Source organism: Amyelois transitella, chromosome 19 (assembly GCF_032362555.1).
Source record: "Amyelois transitella isolate CPQ chromosome 19, ilAmyTran1.1, whole genome shotgun sequence".
Classification (NCBI taxonomy): Eukaryota; Metazoa; Arthropoda; class Insecta; order Lepidoptera; family Pyralidae; genus Amyelois; species Amyelois transitella.
Window position 1 is genome coordinate 6623422 of NC_083522.1, and position 14145 is coordinate 6637566.

The 14145-nt window shown below is 37.2% G+C and overlaps 1 protein-coding gene across 1 annotated transcript; it reads right to left on the bottom strand.

Annotated features, from left to right (window-relative positions):
• Positions 1-627: 627 nt before the first annotated feature.
• LOC106132703 (pickpocket protein 28) lies at positions 628-13773 on the bottom strand. Its single transcript, XM_013332206.2, has 14 exons — positions 13537-13773; positions 12924-13118; positions 12011-12140; positions 11277-11392; positions 10877-10979; positions 9725-9870; positions 9342-9450; positions 5291-5380; positions 4856-4995; positions 3613-3743; positions 3184-3243; positions 2692-2863; positions 1238-1411; positions 628-735 (listed from the first exon to the last, which is right to left on the bottom strand). Exons 1-14 carry the CDS (start codon positions 13551-13553, stop codon positions 690-692), a joined length of 1629 nt encoding a protein of 542 aa, XP_013187660.2. The 5' UTR covers positions 13554-13773; the 3' UTR covers positions 628-689.
• Positions 13774-14145: the final 372 nt, after the last annotated feature.

Sequence of the window (14145 nt, forward strand, 5' to 3'; positions counted from 1 at the left end):
TGAAAAGACGAAAGAGCCTAATATGGTCACGTTTAACTGTACGTTTAGTAATAATACCTTCCTACTTATATTCAGTTAACAAAAGTGACATTGACAATGTTGACGATAATAGGCAGCTTAGTTAGAATCCACTCATAATATCTTACAAACGGTACCTATAATCGCAATAGCACTGACCTAGTTTAAAAAAACATACATTTGAGCTCTTTAAGGAAAACTCACCTAGCCAATCTGCTATACGCGATGTGTGCATTGACTTTTCAATCTAGTAGCGAAGAAAATATAGTTTGCCAGACCCAAAAGTTAGGCTTAGGTAACATTTGGGATTCGTCTTTTAGGCGATGTGTGTGTGTAACATCTCTGAATGGCAATTTTGGTATTTTGCTAAACGTGGCTTTCGAATTTTGTGACCTGTGGCTCTGTCTACACCGCAATGGAGACATGACATCTTGTGTGTACATATTGACTACTGAACAAAAACAACAGGCAGGTTACCTTTGTTGCTTTCCTCATGATTTTTCATAAAACTACAAAAAGATTGGTTGGATCATGGCACGGAAACAAAAAAAACAAATTGACTGTTAAACAAAACTTTTATTTTAATGTTATGTTACTTTTTTACATTTAATGAGATTTAGTTAATGGCACTTAAAACGAGTATCATGCTCCTTTTTACTCCACTTATTACCTTACTCTGCTACAACTCTTGATGACTTACGGATCTGACACCATAATCTGAAAGAGTAATAACTTTTCTAAAAAGAGAACCGCATTTAATGGATATCCTCCTTTTTTGAAGTCAATTAAATTTCTAAAATCTATCTAGATAATCGCGGACAAACATAGGTACATACAAATAAACATACACTCATACATACACACATACATACGGGTCAATTTAAGAAACACCTTTTACCTTTGAAGGCGGTTAAATAAATTTTAAAGGAAGCCCTAGAGGCTAACATATTCTACCAAACAGGAAAATTTTGCAGTGGAGTTTTCTTTTTTGGTAGAGATGAATAGGACCGCTCCATCTTTTCTAGTGGATGTTATTGGGAGCACAGTGGATCTAAACGGAGGGTGCCTTTCTCTGATTTTCCTGGGTCGTGGATGTATATTATATAAGTAAGTATTTATTATAAAATATAGTATTGTTGAGTTATTATCTCGCAACACAAGTCTAGCAATTACTTCGAGGCTAACTGAATCTGTGTAAACACTGCTCGTGATAACTTACCTCATAGTAAAGTAATAGACGATTTCGATTAGGCTGAGAAAAGAGAATCCCATGAAGAGGCCCATGATACCACCGCAGTTGGCGATGAAGTCCACTCCACCGTACAGCTCTGAGCGACGGAGGGAAGTGAACAGTTCTTCAGCGAAATACACCACCAGACCAGATGGTAGACGCCTGTGGAGATTTGGGATTTTGTTTGGTAGTCGTTCGATGTCACGCAGGTAACAACTAAAGCGGTTTTTTTTTTCATACCCTATATTACATACCTTTAGTCTATTTGCTTAAATGATGTCTCCTTTCAAAGGCGCCGACGACGGTCAAAGGCGACATTATTTAAGCGAATATATACGGTATACCTAAATTTTGACGCTATGTACCTACCTAGAATTATTAACTGATTCAACAAAAATTCAAGAATTATTAACTAAGTTCATGAAATACTTATTCGAACTATTATAATCGATAATTATTAACATACAACTGAAAAGATTTTTAATTTGACAATGATTTTTGGAACTTAATGAGTAACTTCAAAAATTTTTACTGTCTACAAAATTTACTCCTATAGTCTTCACATACTTCAAGCACAACAACATAGAATGAAGGAAGAAGAAATGAAATAAAAGAAAATAATTTGTATTGGAAATAAAAAAATACGAAAACTTATCTAATCTTCTTAATGTCTATCTATAAAAATAGACTACGAACTTATTTAGTTTTTCAGGCAGAAGTGCAACATTTGTTACAAAAATTGTATGACTGACCTCTCCGAATCCCTTTAGATGCACAAAAAGTAATTTAAAGTGTTACATCATTTCTTTAAAGATGTGAATAGCGTTAATAATATCAAGAAAGAATTTCTTTTAAATATCCTTGCATGTAATAAGTAGATAGTAATGTACCTAGTTCATACTTGACCAATATTTACTTATTCTAAAAAGTAACAAATAACGTTATATAACTTTAACTCAACTTTTTTGGCATCTAATATATTGAACGCAAAAATTTTTCTTCGCTAATTTTACCACAAAATACAGAGATTACTATTCTGTTATTGTCTTCTTTGTTGTTTCGCTCTTGGTCGTGGTCACGATGGTACCACGTAGGTACCCTCTTTTATATTACTTAAATTTAGTATAAATCAATTAATCATAGCAATGTATTCTCGCGTCCACATTTCTATTCTATTATAAGTATATCGAAGAAAATTCTGCAGTGCAGTTTGTTACCGCTTCTTCTGCAGTGCCGCTTCCAAAGCGGTCAACGTCAAATAAATTACTTAAAATTTAGTTATAACTAATTTATTAAGTAAGTAATTTATTTGACGTGTTGTGTTATGAATGTTGTGAAACCAAAAGATATGACAATTACCTATTAAGTGATATTGCAATATCCCATAACAATGAATAAAAATTTTGAATTTGAATAAAAAGCAAAATGAAACAAGAACTCACCACTCCTGAGCTATATCAGGGTTAGAATGCCTGCGGTAAACGGTGAGGTCGTACACAGCTTGGGAGACCTCCGCGTCATACTTCAGCTCGGTGCAAGCCTGGAGGCAGTCGCAGTTCATGGTCAAGTGGCTCGATTTGGGGTCCAGGGACGACTTCGATAAGGAGAGCTCCTCTGGGGGTTAAATAAAGATCTTTTGAACAGGTATTGTATTTATGATCCTAATAGTAATAAGATACAGGGATTTTATTAAAATTTTATTAGAAATGCCTTATTACCTAAATAGGATGTTACAAAAATTTTAAACATTGAAGAAATAAAAAGGACTCAGAAGATTCTTCTAACCCTATTAAAAATATTCAATAATATTATCATTCTTTTTAAGTTTTCTAAACTACTACAGTTATCTACCGCTTACGAGTACCGCCTTAGATTAATCGCTTACGCTATCACCTCATAAATTCTGTTCAACACAGAATGTTACATTTGCTTACCTAGAGCTGAGGTAACACAACTTCTACTTCCAGCTCCACAGATTTTCATCTCTGGGCCATCTGAAAATATAAAAGACTGCTAATTCAACTAAAGTAGTACCTTACTTATAAGTTTAATCATCGGTCTATTTTTTCGAGCTGAATTCGTGTAACCGAATAACATTTCTAAGCAATTTGAAGCATCAATCCATACTTACATTATAAATGCGAAAGTGTGTTTATTAGCTCATTTTTTACGTTAAGACCACAGAACCGATCTCCATGAAATTTTGCATTTATAAAGTGTGAATTACGGAGAAGGACTTAAGGTACATTTCACGTGAAAGTTAATTAATGTATATTTCCTTGAAAGCCTGTCTCTTCTGACTCTTTTCGTAAGAAACAAGCAAAGGAGAGGTGGTTTCAATCTTTAGTCGATCGAATACTTACGAGGCATGTATAAAGGTACGCATCCACATCGATATGCTGTGTGGTTTGAAGAGCACTCCAGTTCACAGTTCCTCTGCGTGTAGATGCGGAAGAAACGCAAGTAACGTTCCTCGGGGAAGAAGCAGTTACGTCTGGAACGGAAATACAAAATAAGGAAAAAACTAATGTATAATGCTTTTACTTATTAGTCAATACTTATAACCAATTTGTGAGTTTCTGTTTGTAATCTGTTTAGAGAGGTTTCAGTTATGCGTTGAGTTATCCGACACGTTTTGTATGTCTTAATATTTCTTCTACGTACAAAAAGACTTATTTTATCACAATTAAACTAATATATACATACAAACATATTATCACGTCTATATCGATAGAGCCGAAAGTCTTGAAAAAACTGATTAGCCAAGTCCAACTGTTTGGCTTAACGATGGAATTGAGATTAAAATAGTGACAGGTTGTTAGCCTATCGCCTAAAAGAAGAATCCTAAGTTTATAAGCCTATCCCTTAGTCGCCTTTTACGACATCCATGGGAAAGAGATTGAACGGTCCTATTCTTTTTTATATTTGTGCCGGAAACCACACGGCACAAATAATGTACATATGTATATATTATACCTATAATTTTATAATCAGACAAAAAGATATTAACTACATAGGTATAAAAACCTAATAGTTAAATCCGGCCAGAGAAGGCCAATCTGACATTTGATAAAAGGGAAAAACAAAAGATGATTATTTACAGACAAAGTTTAATAACGATCAATTTATGCTCACTATAACATAAGAATTGGGTACGTCATTTTTATTGCGTTTTTGTTCTCTTTATGAAATAGCAATTAAGATTTTTGCTTAGGTATATTTTTTTTGTAAAGTATTTGGATTTTTTTGTAACTTATCTACTTACATAAATTAAGAAGTACACAAAACAAAATGCCATACCGCAGAATTATATATATTTTATTTATAAGTAAAAAAACAATTGAAATAAAATATATCTATATATATATAATAGTATCTATATATAGTTACCTACATAAAATTTTCAAGCATTATGCTCTATCTCTTAAAATCAACCATGATTACGCTGATGCCTATCTACGACACATATAATTGTTTTGTTTTTCTTATTTTATTTTATAGGTTTTGGCTTAATATCTCAGCCAAGAGCGGAGAATGCAATGTGCATTATAAATAAGTAGGTACATAATAAGATGAATAAGGAAGACTATTTAACAAATTACTCACTTATGTGGCGGATAAGGCCGCAGTCCGTCCGAGGTGTCCGTAACTCTCGGAGTGACAGCCGCAGCCGACTGGTACTTGATTGGGAGACGGAAGAAGTTCTGCCCCATGTTCGGTAGCTCTGCTGGGCTGTGGAGCCAGATCTGTGAAAAGGAATATAAATTCAAATCCTCATGCGTTGCGTACTAGAACCTATCATATTGTTAAATAGCATGTAGATTTACTTACTTCAATTGCTCATAAGTCAAGGGAAAACATCCCAGGCAACTGTCACATTATAGGCAACTGGATGGTAATCCAGATTCGATTAGGTCCCCTTGGAAAGGTTGCGGAGACCAGAGAGAGATAAAAAACTGACTTATCTGGCTTTGCTCCAGCGAAGGATAGTATAGGTAGTATCCGGGACTAACAACAGGTAAATTATGTCGATTTACTGACCTTAAATCCTTGAACGGGTCCTCGACAATATAAGTCCTGATCTCTGATGTCAGTGAGTAGAATGACCTCGAACTCCACACCGCCGTAACTCTGGAACGAAGTATGTATGTGAGTATATGTATACATCTTCGTTTTCTTTTTTTTTAACCTTCGAAAATCATACGTTATTTTACTGTCATGATTAATGTCGAATCTTGCGGTAGCAAGTTTTTAAATTAAAGATGTAAACAAGTTTCCCCCGAAATCTCTAAGTATGATGCGAACATATCCCTTCCTCCGAGTGAATACACTTAGATACTTACATATGACATAGACTTAGATCATCATCTATTACATATAATAAATCTGTAGAAAGGTCAATTCTGTACATTGAAAATATTGAAAAAATAAATAGCAGGGGGTGTTACTGGATCGATACCAAACACAAAAATGTGATTAAAAAAATTTTTGTCTGTCTGTCTGTATGTTCAGGCATCACGTGAAAACTAACGGTTCGATTTTGATGAAACTTGGTATAATTATACCTTATTATCCTGGGCGTAAAATAGGATACTTTTTATCCCGAAAAAATACGAAGAAAAAAAAATCTTAATTTTTCAGTTTATCCATAGACGTTGTTCTGTAGAACCGCGAACACACGTTGCGTTACCCGCAGTGGATTTAGCGCCGTAACATGTAGCGCCTAAAGTCGGCTTTGGCTTGAACCGTTTGCTGCAAAAATACTACATAGCTACATTAATTTCCATCAAGCTGAAAATGAGTATAATTATTTAAAACACAATCAAAAGCATTATTTCAAAATTCCCCATGATTCCGGTTTAAGGAAAAAAATTTACTCACGGTCAAAGGTAAAAAATGGGTGTATCGCAATTTTCTTTAAAACGGTAAGTTTTTCAAATCGGAAAATTACCTCAGACATAAATTGTAGATCATAAAGTTATCTATAAAAAAGGTATCAATAATTTTTTTCAACAAAGCTACCGTTTCTGTGATATAACGATGCAAAAAGTTGCAAGCGTCATAATATGCATTTGTGGCGCCATCTCTACGCCACTCGTCAACAACATCAAATCGCACAACAACTGTCAATCATCTCGAAGAAATCGACGCGCTCGGCCAATAGCAGCGAAGAACCTAAATCGCGATTTCAGAGATTTCACGGATTGGAGCTATATATACAACCTCCGACACAACATCGTTGGAGCCGCGGTTCCCCAGGCATAACACCTAGCCTGGCGGAAGATCTTCCCTTTGGTGGCGGTCGAGCCGAATCATCGCTCCCGCTACATTGGTGACCCCGACGTGATTGGAAGCAATCTTCTCCATCATCATCAACTCCAATCCTCAGCATCACTCCTCACTCTGCAAGCAGTCTCACAGCAAGCCAGCAACTGGGTATCGCAGCAGGTCCATCGCAGCCGACGCAACGAGCTTCCTGGTCCTGTCTCCACCCGCACTCACTCTCATCGACTTCAGCGACCGACGCATCTACCGCAGCCCACGCCTGGATCTCTTCGACTGCCGCTCTTCTCTCCAGCGTGGCAGCTCTGCACGATTTCTCCCGGCGCCAACAAGTCGACTTCGCTCTCTACTGTCTCGACTCACCGCAGACTACGAGCAACGCAACGGCTCACTCCTGACTCACTAGGACTTCGAGCAACTTCCGACTCACTGGAAGACAACTGGCACTTGCAAGCTACCGAAGCACAGATTGCACAGCAAGATCAAGACTTCAGACCTCCGGTCTTGGGGGGGAGTACTGTGGCGCCATCTCTACGCCACTCGTCAACAACATCAAATCGCACAACAACTGTCAATCATCTCGAAGAAATCGACGCGCTCGGCCAATAGCAGCGAAGAACCTAAATCGCGATTTCAGAGATTTCACGGATTGGAGCTATATATACAACCTCCGACACAACATCGTTGGAGCCGCGGTTCCCCAGGCATAACACCTAGCCTGGCGGAAGATCTTCCCTTTGGTGGCGGTCGAGCCGAATCATCGCTCCCGCTACATTGGTGACCCCGACGTGATGTGAACACGCAACCTTCTGATTCTTCTGATTGACAGTTGTTGTGCGATTTGATGTTGTTGACGAGTGGCGTAGAGATGGCTCCACACATTCGTTTCCTTGCCTGACTGACTACAAACTAAAATTTAATTTATAAATTGTACAGTCCTTGCATAGCATCAACATGCGGGAATGTGCCCAGAAGGCTGGCAACATTGCCAATTCGAATGGCAAAGCTGATTCTCTGAGCCAGATAATTTCCAGCCCTCCGGTCAAGAGATACCTCAATTAGCTTTTTCGACAATTGTCGGAAAAGCTGATGGGCAGATAGGCCCCCCGGTCCCAGAGTTTCTACCCCAAAAGGTTCAAAAGTATAGATATTACCGATAACTACATACAAACATACATACATAAAATCACGCCTCTTTCCCGGAGGGGTAGGCAGAGACTACCTCTTTCCACTTGCCACGATCCCTGCATACTTCCTTTGCTTCATCTACATTCATAACTCTCTTCATGCAAGCTCGGCGGTTTCGGGTACTTTTGACCTGACCCTTTACCAGGACGTCCTTAATTTGATCAAGATATGTTCGTCTAGGTCTTCCCACCCCGACCTTTCCCTCCACACTCTCCATGTATATCTGCTTAGTCAACCTGTTTTCATTCATCCTCTCCACATGACCGAACCATCTCAACATACCCTTCTCTATTCCTGTAACTACATCTTCTTTCACATGACAACATTCCCTTATCACGCTGTTCCTTATCCGGTCACTCAATTTCACACCCAACATACTCCTTAACGCTCTCATTTCCACTGCATTTATTCTGCTTTCGTGCTTCTTTTGCCATACCCAACTTTCACTCCCATACATTAATGTCGGGACCAACACACCCCTGTGCACACAAAGACTGCTCATAAAGGCATGCAAAGCTCCATTCACCATGTTTCCCGCGTTCACTCTCCTTTCAATATCACTATCACACACTTGCCATCTGATGTAAACTTTGATCCCGATAACTACATATTTGCGCCTTTTGAGGTTTTTTGCCTCATTTGAAGCAGAACGGCCTTAGATTTAGTAACCTGAAGATGAGACGGCGCAAGTGTGTCGACACAAGTAGCATCCCACACCAAAGGCCGCCCCAATCTCCAGGGTACCAAAGTCATACCATCCGGTCTCTTGGCATCATCCCGAGCCAGACCGTTTGGTTCTAGAACGGCTAAAACATGGATGGTGGCAAGAGCACGGAGAATTATATTATTTCGGGCGGCATGGCGCCCTAAACGGCCGGCACTCCTAGGGCATGAGAGGCCGTGGTGTCCATAGCCGTCAACGGTATCCCCGCAAGGACTACTATTATTAAAGACTAACGGTTTTTCATGTGTTGAGCATTCTGAGATAAAGCAGGTATACGTATAACACAATTAAACAGAGAGACAGATGTTGTCTCAAGGTTTCACTACAGTATAAATGAAGGGACTGGGTTTCATTATACTTATGTATATTTTATATTTTGAATTCAAGTTAAAATTACCGACAGAACAATATTTTTACTTTTATTACTGCTACATAGAGTATATACGAGACGTGCTTATGCATAATATGACGCTTGCAACTTTTTGCATCGTAATATCTCAGAAACGGTAGCTTTATTGAAAAAAAAATATTGATTCCTTTTTATAGATATCTTTATGATCTACAATCTATGTCTGAGGTAATTTTCCTATAAAACTTACCGTTTTGAAGAAAATCGTGAAAATCCCATTTTCTTACCTTTGACCTTGGGTAATTTTTTTCCTTAAACCGGAATCATGGGGAATTTTGAAATAATGCTTTTGATTGTGTTTTAAACAATTATACTCATTTTCAGCTTGATGGGAATTAATGTAGCTTCATTCCTATTTTTTGGTCTTAATTGACCGGACTGAAAATAAAATGGAGAAATAAACCATCTACGCGAAGACCGACATCCGCGCGGACGGAGTCGCGGGGGAAAGCTAGTAAAGAATAATTGTGATAAAAAAGACAACTTACAGGCCCGCGTCTCGGATATGTTTTTATAGTTTCTCCTTTTGGGTATCCTTTCCCTAAAGTCCAGGCACTCTTATTATGACCAGCAACGTGGTAGTAATCTTTATGAAGACTGAAATTAAAGTATATGAATATAAGAAGTACTAAAGAAATTATAACATTGGACTTTTTAGGATAACGTTGCCAAATACAATAATACGCCTTTGTTACCTATGCATAGGAAACATAGCTTGAAAGATTTTTAAACTGTATCTCAAATTATCGAGCTCACCCAAAATTGCAATCTTTAGCTTTTAACACATTTTGTCAGCTTTTAACTTCAGACCATATTAAGTGTTGTATGTATATATACCTAGCCCAAAAAAAACTATTAAAGTTCCACTCACTTCTCTGTCCTAAACATTTCTTCAGCTGAGAGCATGTTGAAGGTGAAACAAAAGCCATCTTTGGTCAATGTGTGGTAGAACATCTCTTTGCACGTCAGATCGTCCCACAGACAGTCCAAAAATACATCATCCATTGTCGGTGCTAACTAAAACATATGAATGGTTCACGGTTATAAGTTGTGTAGACTTTATTTATCTAGGTTTCTACCACTAAGGAGTAAGGATGACTTTTTGTAATTTCTTTTATTTATTTTTATGTGCAATAAAGAGTTTACAAACAAACAAACTTTCTCCTGTACCAAGACATTAACCAACATCTATTTTGTATAGTAGACAGAAAGTTAGTAGGTATTATCTAATAATCTAATTTCCGATCGGAAAGGAATGACTGCTTTAACTAGTAGCGGGAGTGATGATTCGGCTCGACCCACACCAAAGAGAAGATCTTCCGCCAGGCTAGGTATTTTGCCTGGGGAACCGCGGCTCCGACGATGTTATTTCGGAGGTTGTATATATGCTCCAATCCGTGAAAGCTGCGCTTGCGCGACTTAAGACTTTTCGCTGTTTTTGACTGACAACATAACCAATAAATTATTAACATTCATTTTGTACAGTGGGATAGCCGTGCGGTTTCTGACATAGTAGAATAGAAACCCTCCACAACTATAAAACAAAAAAATATAAGCTGAACAAAGCCTAATAAACAACATCGGGTTTGATATAATGATAATGATTATAACAATAAATCAATCCCAGGCTTGGTTCTAGTCTAGCTTAGCAAGCGGGGGTTAGCAGACAGTCGCGTTGTGTTACAATAAATTAGTTAATCTTATTAGGTGGTAGACTCTGCACTCTGGAGCAATTTCATGATTATGTTTTGGATTTTGTAGGCCCTAAAACAAATGCTGCTTTTAATATTTCTTTTTTCAATATATATTTCAGTAAAATAGCAATGTGAAGTAACTGGTTTCGGAGCAACATTCATAAAAAGGTAGGTCGGCATGAACCAGTCGGTGACCTTGACATTATTAGCTAAGTAAGGTTCATCTGCGCTGCCTAAAATATTTGTTAAAGGTGTTGATGCTCTCGGATGATTATTATATTTTAGATTAAAATTTTCCACGTAAAACTATTCTTTAATTAGGCACTTACACGTAAAATAGTTTCTATAGAACTTTTGTCAGCAAATTGTGGTCCTTTGTCAGGATCTGAGGCGTAGTTGCAGAGTAGGAGCATATCTTGAAAAGTCTTGAGGCTAGAACAGATCGAGATATACCTATGTCGTTTGCAATATAGACAATGAATAAAATTTGCAATCAGAAAGTAAACAATGATATATAAGTTATGAAATTTTGAAAATCTCATGAAAAAGCTAAATGCATAGCAGAGTTACACGCGGTAAATTGCCGCGATAAAGATATTACGGTTCCATACATGTTTAGACTATACCATATAGGACTATCTTAATAGAAGGTTCCACACAAACTTAAATAATACAAAATGCATCCAATTTTGTGTGTGGAGACTTATGAAAGGTTGGAAATGTATTTACTCTTCAGGACTGATGGTAGGTGGTTTTTTCCAGCGATCTTCATTGGCTTTTGTAAAATTGAACACCCTCATCCTAGGTTTGGTTTCCGTGCAGATCGTTACTGCCGGGAACGGAATCTGAAATAATGATCAGAAGTGTTATTTCAAATAAATGAACCCAAATTCTGTAGTTCAATATTGAAAGACACATATTGTAGAACTAGCATTTTTTCAATCAGCAATTATCCGAGTTCAATTGCATTATTTGTCATGCAATGATTTGTTGATCGGTGTTAAAGTTGAATCTGCTCCGGACAGACGTGTTTGTAAAAGCTTTTGGATAGATACTCTCTCACCAAACTCCACAGCGAGAAATTAATACTCTGCCGGAGACCTATGCAAAAGGAGTACGACAGGAATAAAAATACAGGACAGAATAAGAAGTGAACAACGACTAGGAGAGAAACTTCAGAGAAACGACTAAAGTTGCAGACATATTTACCCGAACAGACCAGCATAAAAGGAGATATAGATACTGAGAGAGAGAGAATTGCGAGACATACTGTAAAAATAACCTATTGTTCACTTTTTTATAATTTGTATTTACTGTAGTTTATAATTTTGGTCCAACAGATGCCTAATCAAAATTGCTTGTCATTTAGTAAACGGGCCGTGTTACATTTATAGGTACCGTACTTAATTCAAAGGAAATTTAAACCCACGTTATAAAGCTAGTAAGTACAAGTATGTACTCACATGCCACACGGAGTTGGAAGTATCGGCAAAACTGACGATGACCGGAGATTCGTCCCACTTGTTCCACACTTTAAGAATTAAAATACAGCACACCACTATGCTGCATGTCACCATGATGAACCACCAAGTCCTAAAACATATTCATATATTTGGCCTGTGATTTCTTCCTCGTGGAATAGTATCTATATATACTTACTTCTATCCCTGCCTAGTCCGTCTCTGTAATAAATTTCATTTAAATCCAGACAGGTAGCGACCCACCCTAGCTTCGCATCGGTAGCATTTATGGACATAAAACTTCCTCAGAAAACCCAACAGGAACAAAATCCGTCCACAATTTTCCGATTAGTGCATACATACAGAGAGAGTAATGAAGTGACAGTGAAATGATAGAGGAGCGCGGTATAATAAACGTAAACGAGTGAAGTTCATTTGTAGAATTTATCTGTTAAGAATTAAATTTTTAAGTGCAGTTTAATAAAAAATGTAATAAAATCCCTATCCGATCCGAAAAGAGCATATAACTTGATTTAAAACTATAATTAATAAGTACTAATAAATATAAGTAATAAAGTATTTTAAACAAATGAATACATTTATTGATAAAAATGTGAAAAATTTCGATATTGACACGTGTTGGGGATTTTATGAGCTTTTTACCTTACATTGTTTAGGCATTCTAGCTTTTAAATTCCACCTTTCGCGGTGAGCGGTGACCGCAGGGGTGTGCGACATGTGACCTATATCCAATTTTACGGTGATCGATGGAGTTGCAATTTTACATTACATACCTACACAAACACATCTCTATTCCGATTAACTGATTTTGATGCCCCACGGACAGATTAATTTCTATTACCAGTACCACTCACCCTTATTCAGTCTAGTTAAGACGTACAAAAATCTATATTACCTCTCAACCCACGTAATACTCCCGTCCGCGATATACCGAAAGCCATGTAACGTGGTACTGGACATATATTCCCGGAAATTATCCCGGAATGGCCGGGGTTCTTTCTTCTGCTTCTCAGGCTCCAACTGCTGGAGACGAAGCTTCTTCTCTCCCTTGTTGTAGTCACCCAGGTGGTAGCTTTTTGGGGATACATGACTGAAGACAAAAAAGAGAATATAGGGAGAAATCTATATATTTATTTGATGAAAGATCGAATCGAATTTCAATGTTGAGAGAAACCTACGAAACTTGATATAATTCTTTTTAATTTTTGATAAAGTAGTTAAATTACCTAGTTACCGAATATACTTGGGTACCTAGTAATTAACTAAACATAAAAAAGTTTTTGAATGCCTATTTTTTTTGGGAATTTTGTGTTGCATTATCAGCAGTAAGAGCCTTAAAAGCTCGGTATAGATACAAGTACTATAAAAAGTAAAGTCTCAAATGCGTAATCATGCCTGCAATTTTCTAATTAGGATGAAAACCATATGACAATATACCCCGTGGTACCTGCCTACCTACCTACGTCCTGCGTGAGAAAAAAAAATGATTTATTCCAAAAACACTTTACCTAAAATCTTCTGCCATGATCCTGCGTTTTGCTATATAATTGGAATAAACAAATTCTCTGTTATTTCAAACTAAAAATGAACTTATAAAAATACACTTATTAAATCACTTTCTGTTTGTTTTCACATAAGTTGCGGAATTTGAACGCATAGCTCGAGGAAGCGTCCATTCGACTCGAAATTGGTGTTAGACTCATCGCAGTATTTTGCCAGTCTCTAATAACCGGTTTAAAAAGAGTTCAAAAAGGCTTTCAGACACGAAAATCCCTTGTGTTTTGTGATTAATTACTAAAATTAATTAGAAGTGTATGAAAATAAACATTTCGTAGAAACATTGTTGCGTGCTATATCGGTATGCTAATTTAGGTCTAGACTCATAATCATCATAAAATTACATTGTATGTATCTATGTATAAACAAGATGATATGGTGGGGTTATGTGCCAGTAACACTCAAATTTTCTCGCCATACATTGGCATACTAGCTGTGCCCGCAACTTCGTCCGAGTGGAATAGTTATTTTGGGCATCATTGAAGCCCTCAAGGATGATTAATTTTCCCCGTTTTTTTTCACATTTTCCATTATTTCTTCGCTCCTAAAAGTTACAGCGT

What these genes read in the sequence shown, in the direction of transcription:
- LOC106132703 (XM_013332206.2), bottom strand. An exon ending in CCTGATATAGCTCAGGAGTG is followed by an intron (nt 1,412 to 2,691) that starts GTGAGTTCTTGT and finishes AAATCTCCACAG; the next exon opens with GCGTCTACCATCTGGTCTGG. An exon ending in GTCTATTACTTTACTATGAG is followed by an intron (nt 736 to 1,237) that starts GTAAGTTATCAC and finishes TTACTCTTTCAG; the next exon opens with ATTATGGTGTCAGATCCGTA.